The sequence below is a fragment of the Spermophilus citellus genome (genome assembly GCF_964194105.1).
Source record: "Spermophilus citellus genome assembly, chromosome: 14".
In the NCBI taxonomy this organism is placed as follows: domain Eukaryota; kingdom Metazoa; phylum Chordata; class Mammalia; order Rodentia; family Sciuridae; genus Spermophilus; species Spermophilus citellus.
The window spans coordinates 102,235,666-102,257,790 of record NC_138194.1 but is presented as its reverse complement, the minus strand read 5'-3'; the positions used below and the strand labels follow the sequence as shown (position 1 = coordinate 102,257,790).

Here is a 22,125-nt window from a genome sequence, read left to right as displayed (position 1 = left end):
TGTATACTCTGGATATTAGGGCTCTATCTGAAGTGTGTGGAGTAAAGATTTGTTCCCAGGATGTAGGCTCCCTGTTTACCTCTCTTATTGTTTCTTTTGCTGAGAAAAAACTTTTTAGTTTGAGTAAGTCCCATTTGTTGATTCTAGTTGTTAACTCTTGTGCTATGGGTGTCCTATTGAGGAATTTGGAGCCCGACCCCACAGTATGTAGATCATAGCCAACTTTTTCTTCTATCAGATGCCGTGTCTCTGATTTGATATCAAGCTCCTTGATCCATTTTGAGTTAACTTTTGTGCATGGTGAGAGAAAGGGATTCAGTTTCCTTTTGATGCAAATGGATTTCCAGTTTTCCTAGCACCATTTGTTGAAGATGCTATCCTTCCTCCATTGCATGATTTAGCCCCTTTTTCAAATATAAGATAGTTGTAGTTTTGTGGATTGGTTACTGTGTCCTCTATTCTGTACCATTGGTCCACCCGCCTGTTTTGGTACCAGTACCATGCTGTTTTTGTTACTATTGCTCTGTAGTATAGTTTGAAGTCTGGTATCGCTATACCGCCTGATTCACACTTCCTGCTTAGCATTGTTTTTGCTATTCTGGGTCTTTTATTATTCCATATAAATTTCATGATTGTTTTATCTATTTCTACAAGAAATGCCGTTGGGATTTTGATTGGCATTGCATTGAACTTATAGAGGACTTTTGGTAATATCGCCATTTTGTTGATGTTAGTTCTGCCTATCCATGAACAGGGTATATTTTTCCATCTTCTGAGGTCTTCTTCTATATCTCTCTTTAGGGTTCTGTAGTTTTCATTGTATAGGTCTTTCACCTCTTTTGTTAGGTTGATTCCCAAGGATTTTATTTTTTGGGGGGATATTGTGAATGGAGTAGTTGTCCTCATTTCCGTTTCAGAGGCTTTGTCGCTGATATACAGGAATGCATTTGATTTATGTGTGTTGATTTTACATCCTGCCACTTTGCTGAATTCATTTATTAGCTCTAATAGTTTCTTTGTAGACCCTTTTGGGTCTGCTAGGTATAGAATCATGTCATCTGCAAATAGTGATAATTTAAGTTCTTCTTTTCCTATTTTTATGCCTTTAATTTCTTTCGTCTGTCTAATTGCTCTGGCCAGTGTTTCGAGGACTATGTTGAACAGAAGTGGTGAGAGAGGGCATCCCTGTTTTGTTCCAGATTTTAGAGGGAATGCCTTCAATTTTTCTGCATTCAGAATGTTGCTGGCCTGTGGCTTATCATAGATTGCTTTTACAATGTTGAGGTATGATCCTGTTATCCCTAATTTTTCTAGAGTTTTGAACATAAAGGGATGCTGTACTTTGTCGAATGCTTTTTCTGCATCTATCGAGATGATCATATGGTTCTTATTTTTAAGTCTGTTGATGTGGTGAATAACATTTATTGATTTCCGTATATAGAACCAGCCTTGCATCCCAGGGATGAATCCTACTTGATCATGGTGTATAATTTTTTTGATATGTTTTTGATTCCGATTCGCCAGAATTTTATTGAGGATTTTTGCATCTAGGTTCATTAGAGATATTGGTCTGTAGTTTTCTTTCTTTGTAGTGTCTTTGTCTGGTTTAGGCATCAGGGTGATGTTGGCCTCGTAGAATGTATTTGGAGGTTCTCCCTCTTTTTCTATTTCCTGAAATAGCTTGAAAAGTATTGGTGTTAGTTCCTCTTTAAAGGTTTTGTAAAACTCTGCTGTATACCCATCCGGTCCTGGGCTTTTCTTAGTTGGTAGTCTTTTGATGGTTTCTTTTATTTCATCCATTGATATATTGGTCTGTTCAAATTGTGTGTATCTTCCTGACTCAATCTGGGCAGATCATATGACTTAAGAAATTTATCTATGCCTTCACTATCTTCTATTGTATTGGAGTATAAGGATTCAAAATAATTTCTGATTATCTTCTGTATTTCTGAAGCGTCTGTTGTGATATTGCCTTTTCCATCCCATATGCTAGTAATTTGAGTTCTCTCTCTTCTTCTCTTCGTTAGCATGGCTAAGGGTCTGTCGATTTTATTTATTTTTTCAAAGAACCAACTTTTAGTTTTGTCAATTTTTTCAATTGTTTCTTTTGTTTCGATTTCATTAATTTCAGCTCTGATTTTAATTATTTCTTGCCTTCTACTTCTTTTGCTGTTGTTTTGCTTTTCTTTTTCTAGGATTTTGAGATGAAGTATGAGATAATTTATTTGTTGTTTTTTTCTTTTTTTAAGGAATGAACTCCAAGCAATGAATTTTCCTCTTAGAACTGCTTTCAATGTGTCCCATAGATTCCGATATGTTGTGTCTGTGTTTTCATTTAACTCTAAGAAGTTTTTAATTTCCTCCTTGATGTCTTCTAAAACCCATTGATCATTCAGTAACCTATTGTTCATTCTCCAAGTGATGCATGATTTTTCCTTCCTTCTTTTATCGTTGATTTTCAGTTTCATTCCATTATGATCAGATAAGATGCATGGTATTATCTCTACTCCTTTATATTGTCTAAGAGTTGCCCTGTGACATAATATATAATCTATTTTTGAGAAGGATCCATGTGCTGCTGAGAAAAAAGTGTAACTGCTTGATGTTGGGTGGTATATTCTATATATGTCAATTAAGTCTAGGTTATTAATTGTGTTATTGAGTTCTATAGTTTCCTTATTTAACTTTTGTTTGGAAGATCTGTCCAGTGGTGAGAGAGGTGTGTTGAAGTCTCCCATGATTATTGTATGGTGGTCTATTAGACTCTTGAACTTGAGAAGAATTTGCTTGATGAACATAGCTGCACCATTGTTTGGGGCATATATATTTATGATTGTTGTCTTGTTGGTATATGGTTCCCTTGAGCAGTATGTAGTGTCCCTCTTTATCCCTTTTGATTAACTTTGGCTTGAAATCTATTTTATTAGATATGAGTATGGACACTCCTGCTTGTTTCTGCAGTCCATATGAGTGGTATGATTTTTCCCAACCTTTCAACTTCAGTCTATGTATATCTTTTCCTATCAAATGCGTCTCCTGTAGACAGCATATTGTTGGGTCTTGTTTTGTGATCCATTCAACTAGCCTGTGTCTCTTAATTGGTGAGTTTAAGCCATTAACATTTAGGGTTATTATTGAGATATGGTTTGTTCTTCCAGCCATATTTGTTTATTAATGTTACTAAACCTGATTTGTTTTCCTCTTTGATTACTTTCCCCCCTTTACTGTCCTACCTCCCACTGTTGGTTTTTATTGTTATTTTCCATTTCCTCTTCCCGTAATGTTTTGCCAAGGATTTTTTGAAGAGATGGTTTTCTAGCTGCAAATTCTTTTAACTTTTGTTTATCGTGGAAGGTTTTAATTTCATCTTCCATCCTGAAGCTTAATTTCGCCGGATACACGATTCTTGGTTGGAACCCATTTTATTTCAGTGTTTGAAATATGTTATTCCAAGATCTTCTAGCTTTCAGAGTCTGTGTTGAGAGATCAGCTGTTATCCTGATTGGTTTACCCCTAAATGTAATCTGCTTCCTTTCTCTTGTAGCTTTTAAAATTCTCTCCTTATTCTGTATGTTGGGCATCTTCATTATAATGTGTCTAGGTGTGGATCTCTTATGATTTTGCACATTCGGCGTCCTGTAGGCTTCTAGGATTTGGGATTCTGTTTCATTCTTCAAGTCTGGGAAGTTTTCTTGTATTATTTCATTGAATAGATTGTTTATTCCTTTGGTTTGGAGCTCTGTGCCTTCCTGTATCCCAATGACTCTTAAGTTTGGTCTTTTAATGTTATCCCATATTTCTTGGATGTTCTGCTCATGGTTTCTTAGCAGTCTTGCTGAGCTGTCTATGTTCTTTTCAAGTTGAAATACTTTGTCTTCATTGTCTGATGTTCTATCTTCTAAGTGATCTACTCTGCTGGTAGTATTCTCAATTGAGTTTTTAAGTTGGTTTATTGCTTCCTGCATTTCTAGGATTTCTATTTGTTTGTTTTTTATTACCTCTATCTCCCTGTGTAATTGATCTTTTACTTCCTGGATTTGTTTATGTATTTCCTTGTCAAAGTGATCTTTCATTGTGTGATTTTGCTGTCTCATGTCTTCCTTGAGACTCCAGATCATCTGAAGCATGTATATCCTGAATTCTTTATCTGACGTTCCATCTGTTGCAGCTACTACCTCTTCTAAAGTTGAGTTGACCTGCATTGCTTGTGGTCCTTTCTTTCCTTGTCTTTTCATACTGCTCGCGTTTCTTTCTGCTTGGTGAAACTGTTGTGTTTTTGAAATTTTCCCTCTATTTATTTATATTGCTCTTGTATAGTTGAAAAATCTCCCTTGCTGGGCAGGTAGTGGCTGTGATCCTCCTCCAATTGGGGTGATCTGTCTACCACGCTGGCGGGCCGCTAGGTCTGCTCTGCCGGTCAGTCGCAGGTCCGCCTACCCTGCAGGCGCGTGGGGCAACTCTGTCACTCTGTAGGTTGCTGGGCCTGACCTGCTGGTGGGTCGCAGGTCCGCCTACCTTGCAGGTGCGGGGGGAGGGGGCGGCTCCGCCTCTCAGCAGGCCGCTGGGCCTAATCTGTCGGTGGTCATAGTTCCGCCTACCTTGCAGGCACTGGGGGAGGGGGCGGGCCTGGCCCTCAGCAGGCCGCTGGACCTGTTCTGCTGGTGGGTCGCAGGTCCGCCTACCCTGCAGGAGCGTGGGGCAGCTCTGCCACTCCGCAGGTTGCTGGGCCTGACCTGCTGGTGGGTCGCAGCTCCGCCTACCTTGCAGGTGCTCCTGACTGGCATGTTTGTGTTTCTCTCCTGGTGTGTCTCAGATTTATGAATCGTTTTCAAAGAACCAACTTTGGATGTTGATTTTCTTTATTGTTTTCTGTTTTATTTTTTACTTCCTTTTTATTTACTTTGGGTATATTTCATGTTTTTTTCTAGTGTTTACAATGGAGACAAGCAGTTGCTTTTGGCCTTTTTCCTAACAGAAACACTGAAGCTGTGAATTTCCTCAAGCCCTGCTTCAGGGACAGGTCGTGGATCTCTACAAGCGTCTTTCCATGACCACTGGGAGATGCTGTAGCAGTTCCACTTTGTTTTAATTTGGACACATGTGTTGCTTAACTTCTAGGTGTTGAGAGGGCTTGTGGATCCGCTGCTGGGGTTGATTTCTGTTTTAGTGCCGTCATCGTTGGGGAACATAGTCTCGTACAGGCATTGAGATTCATTTTCTGGTGGAACATGTACTCTGTCTTTCCTGGTGAGTTTCCCATGAGTGCTTGAGGAGGATTTGAATTCTATAGGTGATGGTATAATGTTGCATAAATGTCAGTTAGTGGGAGAGGTTCGAATGTTTGTCGAATCTTCTACATCTTTATTGATTGTTTTCTACTCATTCTTTTAATTATTTTAATGAAGGTATTAAAACCTCTAACTTCAGAAAAATTGTGAATCTTTCTATTCCTTCATTTGTTTATTTTTAAAAAAATTCATTGTGTGTATTTGAGGCTCACATGTGAGTCTGTGGATATGTATAGATGGTGAAATAGTCACTATGGTGAAGCAGATTTACATATCTGTCACTCACACATTGACTTCCTTGTGACAAGAGCAGCTGAAGTGTGCTTATTTGGGAGAAGTCCCTGATACAACGCAGTCCTGGCAGTGTGCCCTCATGTTGTACGCTACATGAACCCCTCACACCTGCCACGCTCTCCTTCCCATGTGTCCTGCCAGCTGACATGCAGAGAACTGTAAACAGTGCAGGGAACATGGACTCAGGTGTCCTTATAAGGGGGTGAGCTTCCCTCCTGGGGTGTGTGCCTGGCGGAGGGATGATATATTTCTCATTTCTCGGGGACCCTTATCCTGTTTTCCATAATGCTTTCCCAGCATTCCTTTCTGTGGAACATCAGGGTTCCCTCTTCTCACACACCCACCAACACCATGATATTGGAAGATCAGTATAGTTTTTTTTTTCCCCCACCAAGGATTGAACTCAGGGGCACGTAACCACTGAGCCACATCCCCAGCCCTTTTTGGAATTTTATTTAGAGAAAGGATCTTGTTGAGTTGCTTAAGGCCTTGCTAAGTTGCCGAGGCTGGCTTTGAACTCAGGATCCTCCTGCCTCAGCTTCCTGATCTGCTGGGATTACAGACATGTGCCACTGTGCCTGGCAATAGTACTCTTATAAAGCAATTCAGATTTTAAATATGGTTTCCATTTGTGTAAGTGAAAGTGCCAGAATTGATTTTGAAAATACAACTTCAGATTGCATCAAGACATACCTGGACTTTCCCCTCTGTATACTTATCTTTTCTTTGTCCTTAGTTTTTATTTTCTCTCAGGTTTAGAAAAAAGACGTACTTCTTTCTCCTTTTTCTATTCTCTACCTGTTGGGGACACTGTAACTGACTTAATACAAACATGGTTGTCTTAGATTATTACTTAGAAGGAACAAGAATAAACTGTGAAATCATGATGCATTGGTTTTCACGACAGTGTCAACTCTTGAAATGCCAAATGGCTTGCAAATTGTTTACGGTCAAAAGTTAGCTGACCACATTTTCTGCTTCCTCAAAGAACAGTATATATTAGGTGACAACTATTTTTTAATGCTTTTTTTTTATTGGTTGTTCACAACATTACAAAGCTCTTGACATATCATATTTCATACATTAGATTGAAGTGGGTTATGAACCCCCAATTTTACCCCAAATGCAGATTGCAGAATCATGTCGGTTACACATCCACAATTTTACATAATGCCCTATTAGTAATTGTTGTATTCTGCTACCTTTCCTATCCCCTACTATCCCCCTCCCCTCCCCTCCCATCTTCTCTCTCTACCCCATCTACTGTAATTCATTTCTCTCCTTGTTAATTTTCCCATTCCCCTCACAACCTCTTATATGTAATTTTGTATAGCAATGAGGGTCTCCCTTCATTTCCATGCAATTTCCCTTTTCTCTCCCTTTCCTTCCCATCTCATGTCTCTGTTTAATGTTAATCTTTTCTTCCTGCTCTTCCTCCCTGCTCTGTTCATAGTTGCTCTCATTATATCAAAGAAGACATTTGGTATTTGTTTTTTAGGGATTGGCTAGCTTCACTAAGCATAATCTGCTCTAGTGCCATCCATTTCCCTGCAAATTCTATGATTTTGTCATTTTTTATTGCTGCATAGTACTCCATTGTGTATAGATGCCACATTTTTTTATCCATTCATCTATTGAAGGGCATCTGGGTTGGTTCCACAGTCTAGCTATTGTGAATTGTGCTGCTATGCTGGTATGAACATCGATGTGGCAGTATCCCTGTAGCATGCTCTTTTAAGGTCATCAGGGAATAGTCCGAGAAGGGCAATAGCAGGGTCAAATGGTGGTTCCATTCCCATCTTTCCCAGGAATCTCCAAACTGCTTTCCAAATTGGCCGCACCAATTTGCAGTCCCACCAACAATGTACAAGTGTACCCTTTTCTCCACATCCTCGCCAGCACTTGTTGTTGTTTGACTTCATAGTGGCTGCCAATCTTACTGGAGTGAGATGGTATCTTAGGGTGGTTTTGATTTGCATTTCTCTGACTGCTAGAGATGGTGAGCATTTTTTCATGTACTTATTGATTGATTGTATGTCCTCCTCTGAGAAGTGTCTGTTCAGGTCCTTGGCCCATTTGTTGATTGGGTTATTTGTTATCTTATTGTCTAATTTTTTGAGTTCTTTGTATACTCTGGATATTAGGGCTCTATCTGAAGTGTGAGGAGTAAAAATTTGTTCCCAGGATGTAGGCTCCCTATTTACCTCTCTTATTGTTTCTCTTGCTGAGGAAAAACTTTTTAGTTTAAGTAAGTCCCATTTGTTGATTCTTGTTATTAACTCTTGTGCTATGGGTGTCCTATTAAGGAATTTGGAGCCCGACCCCACAATATGTAGATCAGAGCCAACTTTTTCTTCTATCAGACGCAGAGTCTCTGATTTGATATCAATCTCCTTGATCCATTTTGAGTTAACTTTTGTGCATGGCGAGAGAAAGGGATTCAGTTTCATTTTATTGCATATGGATTTCCAGTTTTCCCAACACCATTTGTTGAAGATGCTATCCTTTCTCCATTGCATGCTTTTAGCCCCTTTATCAAATATAAGATAGTTGTAACTTTGTGGATTAGTCTCTGTGTCCTCTATTCTATACCATTGGTCCACCCGCCTGTTTTGGTACCAGTACCATGCTGTTTTTGTCACTATTGCTCTGTAGTATAGTGTGAAATCTGGTATTGCTATCCCGCCTGATTCACACTTCCTGTTTAGAATTGCTTTTGCTATTCTGGGTCTTTTATTTTTCCATATGAATTTCATGATTGCTTTCTCTATTTCTACAAGAAATGCCGTTGGGATTTTGATTGGCATTGCATTAAACCTATAGAGAACTTTTGGTAATATCGCCATTTTGATGATGTTAGTTCTGCCTATCCATGAACAGGGTACATTTTTCCATCTTCTAAGATCTTCTTCTATATCTCTCTTTAGGGTTCTGTAGTTTTCATTGTATAAGTCTTTCACCTCTTTTGTTAGGTTGATTCCCAAGTATTTTATTTTTTTTGAGGATATTGTGACTGGAGTGTTTTTCCTCATTTCCGTTTCAGAAGTTTTGTCGCTGATATACAGAAATGCCTTTGATTTATGCGTGTTGATTTTATATCCTGCCACTTTGCTGAATTCATTTATTAGTTCTAGTAGTTTCTTTGTAGACCCTTTTGGGTCTTCTAGGTATAGAATCATGTCATCTGCAAATAGTGATAATTTAAGTTCTTCTTTTCTATTTTTATGCCTTTAATTTCTTTCGTCTGTCTAATTGCTCTGGCCAGTGTTTCGAGAACTATATTGAATCGAAGTGGTGATAGGGGGCATCCCTGTCTTGTTCCAGATTTTAGAGGGAATGCCTTTAACTTTTGTCCATTCAGAATGATGCTAGCCTGAGGCTTAGCATAGATTGCTTTTACAATGTTGAGGTATGATCCTGTTATCCCTAGTTTTTCTAATGTTTTGAACATAAAGGGATGCTGTACTTTGTCAAATGCTTTCTCTGCATCCATCGAGATGATCATATGGTTCTTATCTTTAAGTCTATTGATGTGGTGAATAACATTTATTGATTTCCGTATATTGAACCATCCTTGCATCCCAGGGATGAATCCTACTTGATCATGGTGCACAATTTTTTTGATGTGTTTTTGTATTCGATTCGCCAGAATTTTATTGAGGATTTTTGCATCTAGGTTCATTAGAGATATTGGTCTGTAGTTTTCTTTCTTTGAAGTGTCTTTGTCTGGTTTCGGAATCAGGGTGATGTTGGCCTCATAGAATGAATTTGGAAGAGCTCCCTCTTTTTCTATTTCCTGAAATAACTTGAAAAGTTTTGGTATTAATTCTTCTTTAAAGGTTTTGTAAAACTCCGCTGTATACCCATCCGGTCCTGGGCTTTTCTTGGTTGGTAGTCTTTTGATGGCTTCTTCAGTTTCATCCATTGATATTGGTCTGTTCAAATTGTGTGTATCCTCCTGACTCAGTCTGGGCAAATCATATGACTTAAGAAATTTATCGATGTCTTCACTATCTTCTATTTTATTGGAATATAGGTTTTCAAAATAATTTCTAATTGTCTTCTGTATTTCTGTAGCATCTGTTGTGATATTGCCTTTTCCATCCCGTATGTTAGTAATTTGAGTTCTCTCTCTTCTTCTCTTCGTTAGCATGGCTAAAGGTCTGTCGATCTTATTTATTTTTTTGAAGAACCAACTTTTAGTTTTGTTAATTTTTTCAATAGTTTCTTTTCTTTCAATTTCATTGATTTCCGCTCTGATTTTAATTATTTCTTGCCTTCTGCTACATTTGCTGTTGTTTTGCTCTTCCTTTTCTAGGGCTTTGAGATGAAGTTTGAGCTCATTTATTTGTTGTTTTTTTTTTCTTTTTTTGAGGAATGACCACCAGGCGATGAATTTCCCTCTTAAAACTGCTTTCATTGTGTCCCATAGATTCCGATATGTTGTGTCTGTATTTTCATTTATCTCTAAGAATTTTTTGATTTCCTCCTTTATGTCTTCTGTAACCCATTGATCATTCAGTAACATATTGTTCATTTTCCATGTGATGTAGGATTTTTCCTTCCTTCTTTTATCATTGATTTCCAGTTTCATTCCATTATGATCAGATAAAATGCAAGGTATTATCTCCACCCCTTTATATTTACTGAGGGTTGCCCTATGGCATAATATATGGTCTATTTTTGAGAAGGATCCATGTGCTGCTGAGAAAAAAGTATATCCATTTGATGATGGTTGATATATTCTATATATGTCAGTTAAGTCTAGGTTATTGATTGTGATATTGAGTTCTATAATTTCTTTATTCAACTTTTGTTTGGAGGATCTGTCCAATGGTGAGAGAGGTGTGTTGAAGTCACCCATAATTATTGTGTTGTGGTCTATTTGATTCTTGAACTTGAGGAGAATTTATTTTATGAATGTCACAGCACCATTATTTGGTGCATAAATATTTATAATTGTTATGTCTTGTTGGTGAATGGTTCCTTTTAACAGTATATAATGTCCTTCTTTATCCCTTTTGATTAACTTAGTCTTGAAGTCAATTTTATTCGATATGAGGATGGCCACCCCTGCTTGCTTGCGAGGACCGTGTGCATGGTATATTTTTTCCCATCCTTTCACCTTCAGTCTGTGTATGTCTTTTCCAATCAGATGTGTCTCCTGGAGGCAGCATATTGTTGGATTTGTTTTTTTAATCCACGATACCAGCCTATGTCGCTTTATTGGAGAGTTTAAGCCATTAACATTCAGAGTTACTATTGATATATGGTTTGTACTTCCATCCATGCTTGATTATTTATCCTTTTTAAAAAAAATTTAGTTTGTTTCTCCATGATTATCTTTCCCCTCGCCCTCTGTCTTTACCGAGGCACTTCCTACTGATGGTTTTGGTTATTGTTTTTCATTTCTTCCTCATGTAGTGTTTTGCTCAAAATGCTTTGCAATACTGGTTTTCTGGCTGCAAATTCTTTTAACTTTTGTTTATGATGAAAGATTTTTATTTCGTTGTCATGCCTGAAGCTTAATTTTGCTGGATACAGAATTCTTGGTTGGCATCCATTGTCTTTCAGTGTTTGAAATACATTGTTCCATGACCTTCTTGCTTTCAGCGTCTGTGTTGAAAAATTCGTTGTTAACCTTATTGGTTTACCCCTGAATGTAATCTGTCTCCTTTCTCTTGTAGCTTTTAATATTTTCTCTTTGTTCTGTATATTGGATATCTTCATAACAATGTGTCTTGGCGTTGGTCTACTGTGATTTTGTGTGCTTGGTGTCCTGTATGCATCTTCAATTTGTATATCTGTTTCCTTTTTTTATTTCTGGAAAGTTTTCTGTAATTATTTCATTCAGCAGGTTACTCATTCCCTTTGTTTGAATCTCTGTACCTTCTTCTATCCCGATGACTCGTAAGTTTGGTTTTTTTTAATGTTATCCCATAACTCTTGGATGTTTTTCTCGTGATTTTTTACCAGCCTTTCTGAGTTGGCTAGAGTCTTTTCAAGATGATATATTTTGTCTTCATTATCTGACGTTCTGGCTTCTACTTGCTCCACTCTGTTAGTGATACTCTCAATTGAGTTTTTAATTTCGTTTATCGTTTCCTTCATTTCTAGAATTATTGTTTGATTATTTTTCATAATCTCTATCTCCTGATAAAGATGCTTAACTTCTTCTTTTATCTGTTTATGTAATTCATTCTCAATGTGTTCTTTCGCTGCTTGAATTTGCTGTCTTGTATCCTCTTTAAGGTTCCATTCCATCTGTCTAAGGTGTTCCTTGAGTTCTTTATATGACCATTTTTCTGATGACTCTAGGTCCTCCTGAATATTTAGGCTGTCCTGCATTGTTTGTACTCCTTTTATTCCTTGCTTTTTAAAGCTGCTCATGTTACTTCTTGTTCTGTTTGACTGATGAGTTACTGTTTACTACTATAAATTTATTAGATGCTTGGGAGGAAAGGTATTAGAAGGGAAGGGAAGAAGTCACTAAAGAGAATGAGAGTAAGCAGGTAGAATTCAAGGAAGGGGGGGTAAGATAATTGAAAAGAAATGAAAAGAGAAAAGAAGGAAAAAAAGGAAATAAAAAAAGAAAAAAAAATTTTAAAAAAATAATTAAAAAAAATTAAAATTAAAATTAGAAGAAAAAAATTAAAAAAAATTAAAAAAAACAAGAAAGAAAAATGAAAATGAAAGAAAAACCCAAATCAAAAAAAAAGAGAAGAAAAAAAGAAAAAAAAAACTAATAAATGCAGTCTTAAGAGTTTGATTAACTTCTCTTCCAGTAGGTGGCGCTGTGCCCACCAGGCCAAGTTTCTCCTGTCAATACGCGGGAACCAATCACTGTGCAGCAGCTCCTCCCAGACTGGGCGAGTCTCCAATCCTGAGTGCCTAGGGCCTCCTCTTGTGTCTAGGGTGACAACTATTTTTCATTAAAAATAGTCTTTTGTCTGTGCGAATTCTTTAATTTCTGGCATGGAAATAAATAGCTCTCAGAGGCATTAGGTGCTCTAATTTGAATGAAATCATTGTTGGACACTCTGATCAAAATGAATTGAGGTTTATTGATTTTTAGTGAAATAAATTAAGGAACCATCGCCTCCCACTGACTGAATCCTGTGCTTTGAGAATGTTAAGGTTTATCAAAGTTTCACTCCAGCTGAGAGTGTGGACAGATGTTAGTAGCCCCAGAACTTGGTGCTCTTTTACTGGTGACAGTGGCACCCGTGGTCAGGCCTCATTTGTTGGGATAGGAAGACCCCCTCAACTCTCTTCCTCTTTGTGCCCTTGAGAAGATCATCTCATTTCCTCAGGCCCATAAAACAATATTTCCATGAAGCAGTTTGAAATAAAATGGTGTAAAGAATGATGAAACAATTTCCTATGTACCAGCTACCCAGGTTCAGTGGTCCTTGAGCATTGCATATATTTACTTCACTTCTTTATTTTTTTTAACTTGCTGGATTATTTTAAAGAATGTTATTTCATATCTTCATACTTTAGTATGCATTTCTGAAAAATGAACATTTTCTTATAGAATCATGATGTTAATATTATGTTTAAAATTACTAATTTTTTGGTAGTGTTCAATGCCATTCTATAATCAAATTTCAAAGAGTTCCCCTTAGTTAATTTTTATTATCTTTCAAGGTAATAATAATGCCTTCCCCCTCCTCTGGCAGGAATTTTGTGGGAAGGTGTTATGTATCAATTTTGAATCAGAAAATATTGAGGTCCTCTTTTATACCAGGATACCTTGCAGAATAACTTTGTATAGTATTTGGCACCCAGAAGTGAGTATTTGGCCCAGAGAATGTGAGTAATGACAAGACACTATTCCCTTGAAGGATCTGGCAGTAAAAAATGCTTCATGGTTAGTCCTCAAAATTTAAAAAAATTTAAAGTAAAAATCACTTCTCCTGTCAGCACTTGAAGGCCTAGAGACACAGTGGGAATCCAGTAACTTGCACCTGGCTTCTGGGTTCTGTTCTCTGAACACTGCTTTCCATGGGAGGGAATCAGGGCTTCTTGGACAAGTGGTTGGATCCTATGTCTGTGGCTGGAATGAAGGAGAGATGTCAGAGAGCACTGGGGCCTTAACCATAGGACCCGGGAGCCAACCTGAACAGACTCCCACTGGCCAAGGAGGGACACTTAGTACATCAAAAAGAATGTGACACAATTAATAAGTGGGAAAATGAATTAAACAGACGTTTTTTAGAAGAATAAACACAATTGGCCAACAAATATATGAAAAAATGTTCAACATCATTAGCAATCAGGGAAATGCCAATCAAAAGTACACTGAGATTTTATCTCACACACCAGTCAGAATGGCTGGAGAGGATGTGGAGGAAAAGGAACACTTTTACACTGTTGGTGGGACTGTAAATTAGTACAACCACTGTGGAAATCAGTATGGAGGCTGCTCAAAAGACTAGGTGAGGAACGACCCAGCTGTCCCACTCCTCGGTATCTACCCTGAAGAACTGAAGTCATCTTACTACAGTGGTACACGCAAGCCCTTGTTTGTAACAGCACAATCACCCAAGAGCCAGCGTGTGGAACCAGCCCACAGGTCCATTAATGGATGAACGGGTAGAGAAAATGTGGTACACATATTACACAACAGAGTTTTATTCAGACAGTTATGTTAAGTGAAATGAGGCAAACTCAGGAGCTCAAAGGCCGTGTTTTCTCTTACAAGTAAGTGGAAGCTGAAGAGGCAAATGGAAAGGAAAGGTGGGAAGGTGGGTGGTCTCAGGAAAACCAGAGGGAGATCAGTGGAGGGAAGTACTCGAGGGACTGAAGACAGGAGGCCGGGGAAGTGCTGGGGGTGCTAATAGCCAAATCTACATTGTTACAGTATGTACTGCACACATATACAGCCACAAGCCCTGTGCATGTGCAACTACAACGACCGATAAAACTGTGGCGCTGGGGCTGGGCTCAGCAGTAGAGCACTCACCTAGTGCGTGCGAGGCCCTGGGTTCAATCCTCAAGACCATATAAAAATAAATAAATAAATAAAGGTATTGTGTCCAATTATAACTACAAGTAAATAAGAAATTACAACAACAAATTACAACTATACAGCATAATTACACAACAATTACAACTATAAAAAAAGCAAAGCGGTCCATTGACAACTAAAAAAAATATATATTTACATAAAAAATAAATGTGGCAGCAACTAACTATTGGTGGTGGGCCTGAGCAAGGCACAACTCACTGGCCATCCCTGGCTCACGGGCACTGTTCTCCACCCGGAACCAGGCAAGGCCTCCACCACTTGCTGGCCTCCTGCTGGTATCGTCTGTGTTTTAGGATAAACAAATGGTTGATGAAGGAACCTTCCATTTTCAAGACAAATCCTGAGTAATAAGTACAGAGAAATGAGAAAAATGGAGAGCCACCTTCCAGTTTCCCCAGTGAAGAAGTTGATCTGGGCAACGACATTCAGCTGATGCTTGCATCCAGCAGGAGAAAGGCCAGTGGGACTTGAAGGTGAACAGGCCATGCTGGTGGGCACACACCAGCACCTCAATCTGGAAACCTCACAGAAATGACCACAGAGACCCAGAGTCGTATGGAAAATAAGCCAAGAAGCACCCCTCTGTCCTGAGGAGGCCTCGAAAGGCAGTTCTGGCTTCTGGGGATTGGATCGGCCTCTGAAGGGAAGAGCAGTGACAGCCAGGAAAAGTGGACACTTCACTGAAGATTGTTGTGAGAGTTGGCCCTGACCCTGACCTCCTCTGTTCTTGAGGCAGGGGCTTCTCCCTTCTCTACCCCAGCAGATGGCTAGTATTTGGTCATGTTGCTGTAATGAACACTACAGACCGAGTATTTTATAAAGCATGTTTTTCTCACAGTTCTGGAGTCTGGAAGCTCAAGATCAAGGCACTGGCATCTGCTGGTTCCTCGAATGCTCTGTTCTCAGGTGGTAGAAGACAGAAGGGTCAAACGGGTCTGTTTCCAAGGGTGAAGTCCACAGGACTTAAATGCTTCCTCGGGGCCCCACCCCACACTGTTCCACGGGATGCGGTTTCTAATATGTGAATTTGGACGATGCACTCTGAGCACAGCAGTGGGTGAAACAAAATGTGCTTGGCAGGGCATCACTAGGCCGCTGGAGCCGTGTGCCCTGCTGCACCCACGGGGAAGGTGAGACTCTTGAGCCCTCCCAGGGGCCTCCGTTGGAGGAAGACACAAGTGAGCAGAAGCACCAAGGTTCCCTGCTGGCTAGGTCGCCCGCTGCGCCTCACCCTCGCTGCCTGCTCCCCTCTAGCCAGGTCCCTGTCCCTTCTCAGGCCCTGTGCAGGGCTGACTTCCTGGGTAGCACTGGGCTTCCTCTGTCCATTTACTTCCTTCTGCATTTTGGCAGCGTCCCTCAGCGTGTGCGTGGAGCTGGATAATGCAGCCAGATAAAGACACCGGAACCACAAGTGCTCTGCCCACCATTAGGCACATTAGATGATTTGCAGAGTATCAGCGGGAGCCTTTGGGGCGATCTATCATCTATAAATTGAAAATGATTTGATTATTTGAAGAATTTCTTTCATGTGTGGATGAGCACTACTGCGTTGTATTCAAAAGTAATTCTGCTTCCTTTCCCGCCTCCTGCTTCCTGGAGAAAACCACCTGGACAGAAAATCTCTGCCGCAGAGGCTTTCCTGTCCGTCTGTGCTGAGGTCTGGGAGCTCCCACCTTAACCCTCACTGTGGCTCCCAGCCCTAGTGGAGCCCTTGAGCTTACTGTGCAGCTTTCTGCCTCTTTGCCTGCTGGCTAGCCTGTCCCTACGTGCAGCCGGATGATAGTGATGCACACAACAGCGGTCACCATTTCAGTTGACCCAGTACTCTTGTCTGCAGGTCACTGTCCCTGGTGCAGTCTCTCAGTTGGCCCTGAGTGCTTCCTTCTAAGGGCTCTGCTCTATCTGCAGGGGACCGAGTCTCAGAAATGCTCAGTGCTTCCCCTCCAGTGGACGGGGCAGGGAAGGCTGTCACTCACTCAAACCTGGGCCCCACGTCACTGTTCCGATGGTGCCCTCTGCTTCCATTCTCTTCTAGCCCCCGTCCTTCTCTCCCACAATGGCAGCGGGCATGAACCCCCATATCCAAACCCATCGTCCAGTCTTGATTTTCTTAATTTTTATTGTTTTTGTTGTACCTGGGATTGAACTCAGAGGTGCTCTACCACTAACTCACACCCCCAGCCCTTTTTATTTACTATTTTGAGACTGGGTCTTGCTAAGTTGCCCAGCTGGCCTCCAACTTGTAATTCTCCTGCCTCAGCCTCCTGAGTCACTGGGTCTATAGGCATGCACTACTATATTTTACCTTTTCTTAATTCTTTATGATATTGCAGTGAGAAGAGCACAGACTTAGGGCCAAGTTCATGATCTCAGACAAGCTATACCCTTTGCTTGGCTGCTGTCCCAAGTCATCATGTGGAGGGCTCTCAGCCTCACAGTGCTGGAGATGTTGCAGAGACTGAGCATGTGTCCAGAGTATGCCTGGACAGTGAGCAGATATTATTGTCACTGTTCAGACTTGCTCTTCTTCTCTCCTAGAGAAAAGTATGGGGTGAGGGGGAAGAACAGACTTAACCACAATGGTCTGTTGGCATAAAAATGCCGATCTGTGATTATTTGCCTAAGTGTCTGTCTTCTAAATAGACTGTGGACTCTCTGGGGATGGGTCCTGGCATTGTCCTTGGTACCTGATAATTGCTGAGATGTGCTGACTCTGTGGGCCTGCCTGACTTTCCTGGAGTTTGGTAAGGACTTGTTCTCCTGGACAGCAGCATGAGTCCTGCAGGGAGCAGCTGCCCAGGATGATGTTTGTAGGTCAGATAAAGGGTCTGCTTAGTGCTCGTCTCTGGTGGTCACCATCCCCTATTTCTGCTGGAAGATTGGACTCCTTAGACTGGTGTGTATTGCAACAAATAAAAGAAATGAAAGCCCCAGTTTTGCTTTTGTCTAATGAACCTTTATCTTGTTTATATTTCATCTTCAGAGAAAAAAGACGTGACTCAAAGCCTGGAGAGCTACACATCTAAGTGCCCTGGAACCATGGAGCCCATCACTCTCCCCGATGGCCTCACCTTGCCCCCGGTGCCCTTCACCAAGCTGCCCATTGTCAGGTGAGCCGGCCCTGGGCCCAGGCAGCAGGGCGTGCCTTGTGCCCGATCCTTCCCTGGTCTGGTTGTGCGTGGAAATCGTGAGGGGAGCTTCGTGTTTGCTGGCTGCAGATCTAGTTTATCACCTGGTGATTGGTGCTGGCAGTCCTTGGGAGAGTGGGTGTCTTACATGAGAAAATCCAGTGGCATCATGTGACTGCTGTGGCCCCCTGCCTGTCAGATGGCTGAGCTGCCTGCACACAGATCTCCTGTGTCCCTGGCTGCACTGTGACCACTGGACTGTGATGGAAACCGGCCTGTTGTGTGCCTCTCCTGCTTCCTGGCATCTCTGTTCTTGGCCTGCGTCCTGCTGACAACAGTGGGTGGCCTTCTCCTGCTCTGGTGCCTTTGCCAACTTTAGGCTCTATTCTCCAGGTTTTGGGGCCCTGTCCTGCTGCTGCTGTGATTTGAAGTCCACCACTGCTCACTGTCACTGTGTGCTGTCCTGGGGTCCCCTTTCTGGGGTCCCCTTCCTGTACCATTGTCTCTCTGTGGGCTGTGAGATTTTTGGAAACAGAGGCGTGGAAGTGCCATAGCACAGGGCTCCTCAGGAGGAAGGCACTGAGCCCCTTGGAAGTGCTGCTTGCTACTCTTCCCTGGGTCCCCTTGGCTTTGCCCTGCAGTGGGGCGGGGGGGCTGAGCTGACTCACAGGCCTCCTGCCTAGTGACCAAAGCCCCTGGTCTCTCTAGGCTTCAGTTTGAATATCCCCCTCCTCCCCCACTGAGAACTAAAACCAGTCAGGCTGGGCTGGGGTGACACTGCCCTCTGGATGCCATCTCCACGTCAGAGGGCCTCATAGTCCATGTGTGCAGCCCCAGGCAGGGAGCCCCACTCTGTGCCATGCTGCTTCCTCCTCCTTGATGTGGACAGGAAAGGAGAGGGTCCCTTTTGGACTTTCCTGTGAGCAAGACTTGAAGTGGTGTGTGTTTGATTTGGGACTAAGGTCATGATTCATTTTAAAAAATAAAAGGCTAGAAAAGCCTTTCTTAATAATTTTTTATCTGCATCATGACTTAGATCTTTTTTCAATTCATAAAGCCTTGCATAATAGGACATTCTGAACTTCCTAGAACATTCTGGGCTTCTGATGCTGATCTCAGTGTCCTAGCACCCAGGCCTCTTTGTCAGTGAAACTGGGGAAGATTGGTCCTGGTAGAGTTTGGAACCAGGCAAGAGAAGAGCTTGTCCTGTAGAGGCCCAGAGGACACAGGGCTGGGCACCAAGGCAGCCACACAGTTGGGGTGTGTTCCCCAGCAGCCTCATCTCCCTCATCTGTAGGATGGGCCTGAAGGTCTCTTGCAGGTCCGCTAGGCTTTGTTCCATCTGAGTGATGTTCATGCAGCGTGGAGCATGGTATATGTGCACACAAAGACCCAGTGGACCTTTGTTTCTTCTGGGGACACTGCTATACCCACATTTCAAACACACCTTGCCTAAAAATACTGTCATGTTAACATTTCATCCCTGAGCTGTTTAAAAACCAGGCAGAAGAGTAGTAGTTATATTTAGGCAAATGCCATTGGGTGAGTCTGCTCTAGTCCGCTTCCTTGGCTACCAGGGTCTTCCAGCCCTGGTGGAGAGCTCTCCTGCCAGCAGCTGGGTCTGCCGGCCTCCTTGTGCCATTTTGCCACCTGAAGTGGCCACAGACTGCTTTCTCAGTGTGCTACCCCTCTTTACGATTTTCAGAGACCTTTAGCTGGTAAGTCAGTTTGGTTATCCTGGTGACAGGTTCATGTAGCGTCATCTGTGCCAGGACCCATGGAGGACCAGAGAGAGCCAGTGTTTGAGCCGTGGTGCAGCAGTGCAGGGCACAGACCTTCTGCCCAGGGAGCACTGCTGCCCTGTTGTGGGAGGGAGCGCTGGGAAGACAGGAAAGACGCAGCCGCAGCTGCAGCCTGTGCACTGCCTTCTCCTGGTTTCAGTGCCTTTGGGGGCCTCTGGGGTCACCCTGCCTCTGACCTTGATCGTGAGCCCCTTGTTCACTTGGTCTGACCATTCCCTGTTCCCTTGTAGAGATCCGTAGAAAAGGCTGGTGTGAGTCAGGCTGTTGTCTAGGCGTTTGACCTCGTGGGTTGCTCAGTGACCTAGGCCGTGCTGCCTTGGTCTCCATCGTCCTAACACTTGGCCTCCAGGACTGCCACGTGCCAGGAGAGCGCTGGGGCTGGCGCATGGCTTCAGAATGCTGCATCCGAGTGTGGCTTCTGCTCAGCCCACGGCCCGGGCTGCACGGGTGGCTTCACCTTCCTGCAGAGAGGTGGGGAGGCGGGGTGGGGAGGGCATGCCGCCACCTCAGTCAGTAAGTGTCCTCACCAGACCTCCCAGTGCCCCCATGTCTACCCCTTGTCCTTTCATTCTCAGGCCTAGGAATGTTCCAGATCTTAACTACCATCTGGCCTTACTGGTCATAAAGGAGGTTTATATGCAGTGTCTCTCGTCCTCATCAATTCCAGGCGTGGGGTCTTGAGCAGCGGAGGTCACCTCCCTTGGTCAGTTTCCCAGTAGGTAATGTGGAGACAGAGTCAGTACTGAAGCCACAAAAGTGGTTGTGATGTTTAATTGAGATTGTTCCTATGATAGTGCCTGTGAATGTGCACACTACTGGTAAGATCTCAGTAGATGCTGGGCTCTTGGGGTGGGACACTTACCTCTGCGGGCGTGAGCAGTCCCTCGTGTGGACAAAGCAGGGGTGCTTTTAGTCTGCAGACCAGGCTCTCTCCTACTTGTTCTGGGCTGGCTATCAGGAGAGGGAGACGTGAGAGAAGAGAGCTTTCCAGTCCTCACCCTAGTTCCACGTGTGAGGTGCTGGCCCCATCTGCATCCTATAGACAGGAACCCACTTTGGAGAAGGCAAGGCCGTGTCCAGAGGTGTGCAGCTGGAGAGCAGGGGTGGGGGCTGCAGCCTGGCCCTTCTCATTGTGAACTGTGCTTAAGCCCAGGCACAGAGGCAGTGGGGCAGCCCTGAGCAGAGTCCAGCTACCTGTCCTGCTGGCATGAGTGCCCTCCCTTCCTCTAGTGGGCCTTGGTTTTCTTTCCTGTGGTGTTTAGTAAGGTCTGTCCTGAAACCAAGCCACCGAGGCCATTGATGCATTTGTGCTCTGTTTGAAACGACAGATGTGTGAAGCTGCTGAGCCTTCCTACCAGCCTTCGGCCCCAGAAGATGAAGAGCTTGCTGGGCCAGAGCGTGTCGACCAAGAGCCCCTTCATCTATTCACCAATCATTGCACACAACCGTGGAGAGGAACGGAGCAAGAAAATAGGTAGGATCTTTTGTTCCCACCTTCTCACTGTGCCCGGCTCTTGGTTTTTAGTGGATTTCTGGAATTTTAGGGCAGAATTTCAGACTGGCTCACCTGTGTGTGCATGTGTGCATGTGTATGTACATTTTAGGGTGGGCTTCTCTGTGTACACATGTGTGCATCCATGCATGTGGGCCTGGTCACCATGTGTGCACGTCTGTGCCCACTTTAGGGCTGGCTTATCTGTGTGCCCATAGATTCAATACTTGAAAATCTATTTTATTAAAGGTGATTTTGTGGAAGTTCTAGAAACCAGAAAGACTCAGGTCATCACAGAGAGACAGTGAGCACATGATGTGCATCTCTTCTGGACTCTGTCTCTCTGACAAAGTGACTAGGATGCAACCATGGTACCACCCTCCTGACCTTATCTGAGCCTAGTCACCTCCTGAAGACCCAGCCTTGAAATGCTAGCACTGGATTCAGTTTCCATTCCCTTAATACTTCATAGTGGAGGTCAAGTTTTACCCACAGACACTTGGACCCCTGCCACCCGTGTCCAAACCACGGCAGTACTTCGTGAATTATATGAGCTAGTCCACTTTTTTATGGAGCGGGCTTTGTGTTGGGTGATTTTGTCCTGCTGGAGGCCAAGGTGGGTGCTGGTGCGGCTAGGCTGTGATGGTTGTAGGTGAGGGCACAGAAGCACTTTGGACTTAGGAAGAGCTTGTGGGGATGTGAGATGAGAAGCTGTGTCACAGAGTCCCTGCCCTGGACAGCTCCTCCCATTCAGCTCATGCAGGTGGGACACAGGACAGGGTGCTGAAGGGTGAGACAGTGTGGATGGAGGTTCTTGAGAGCTGTGGCCCTGGCAGCCCTCTGCCAGCACCTGGTTACCTATTGCTGAACTCAGGCGAGCAGCGAGTGCCATTCCCTGGGAGCAGGATCCATGCAGACGCTGGGCCACCGTGAAGAGGAGTGCCCTGGCTTCGCCCATGCCAGCGTTCCCTGTTGAAGCCAGAGGAAAGTGACGGGAGAGTCGAGGGGCAATGCCTTGAAGAGCGCAGCTGGTGCCAGTGTGCGAGGGTTTCTGAAGACACGACCCCACTTGTTGGCAGCTTTCCCT

The 22,125-nt window shown here is 43.0% G+C and overlaps 1 protein-coding gene across 2 annotated transcripts in view; it reads left to right on the top strand.

Annotated features, from left to right (window-relative positions):
* TRAPPC9 (trafficking protein particle complex subunit 9) overlaps positions 1–22,125 on the top strand; it is a gene marked incomplete at its 3' end in the record, with an annotated part of 533,166 nt that overhangs the window by 98,400 nt on the left and 412,641 nt on the right. For both annotated transcript variants that reach the window (XM_081266489.1, XM_081266488.1), the window contains 2 exons: positions 17,600–17,726; positions 20,875–21,020. In XM_081266489.1, coding sequence (XP_081122615.1) covers positions 17,600–17,726; positions 20,875–21,020 — 273 coding nt within the window. The remainder of the gene's footprint in view (positions 1–17,599; positions 17,727–20,874; positions 21,021–22,125) is intronic.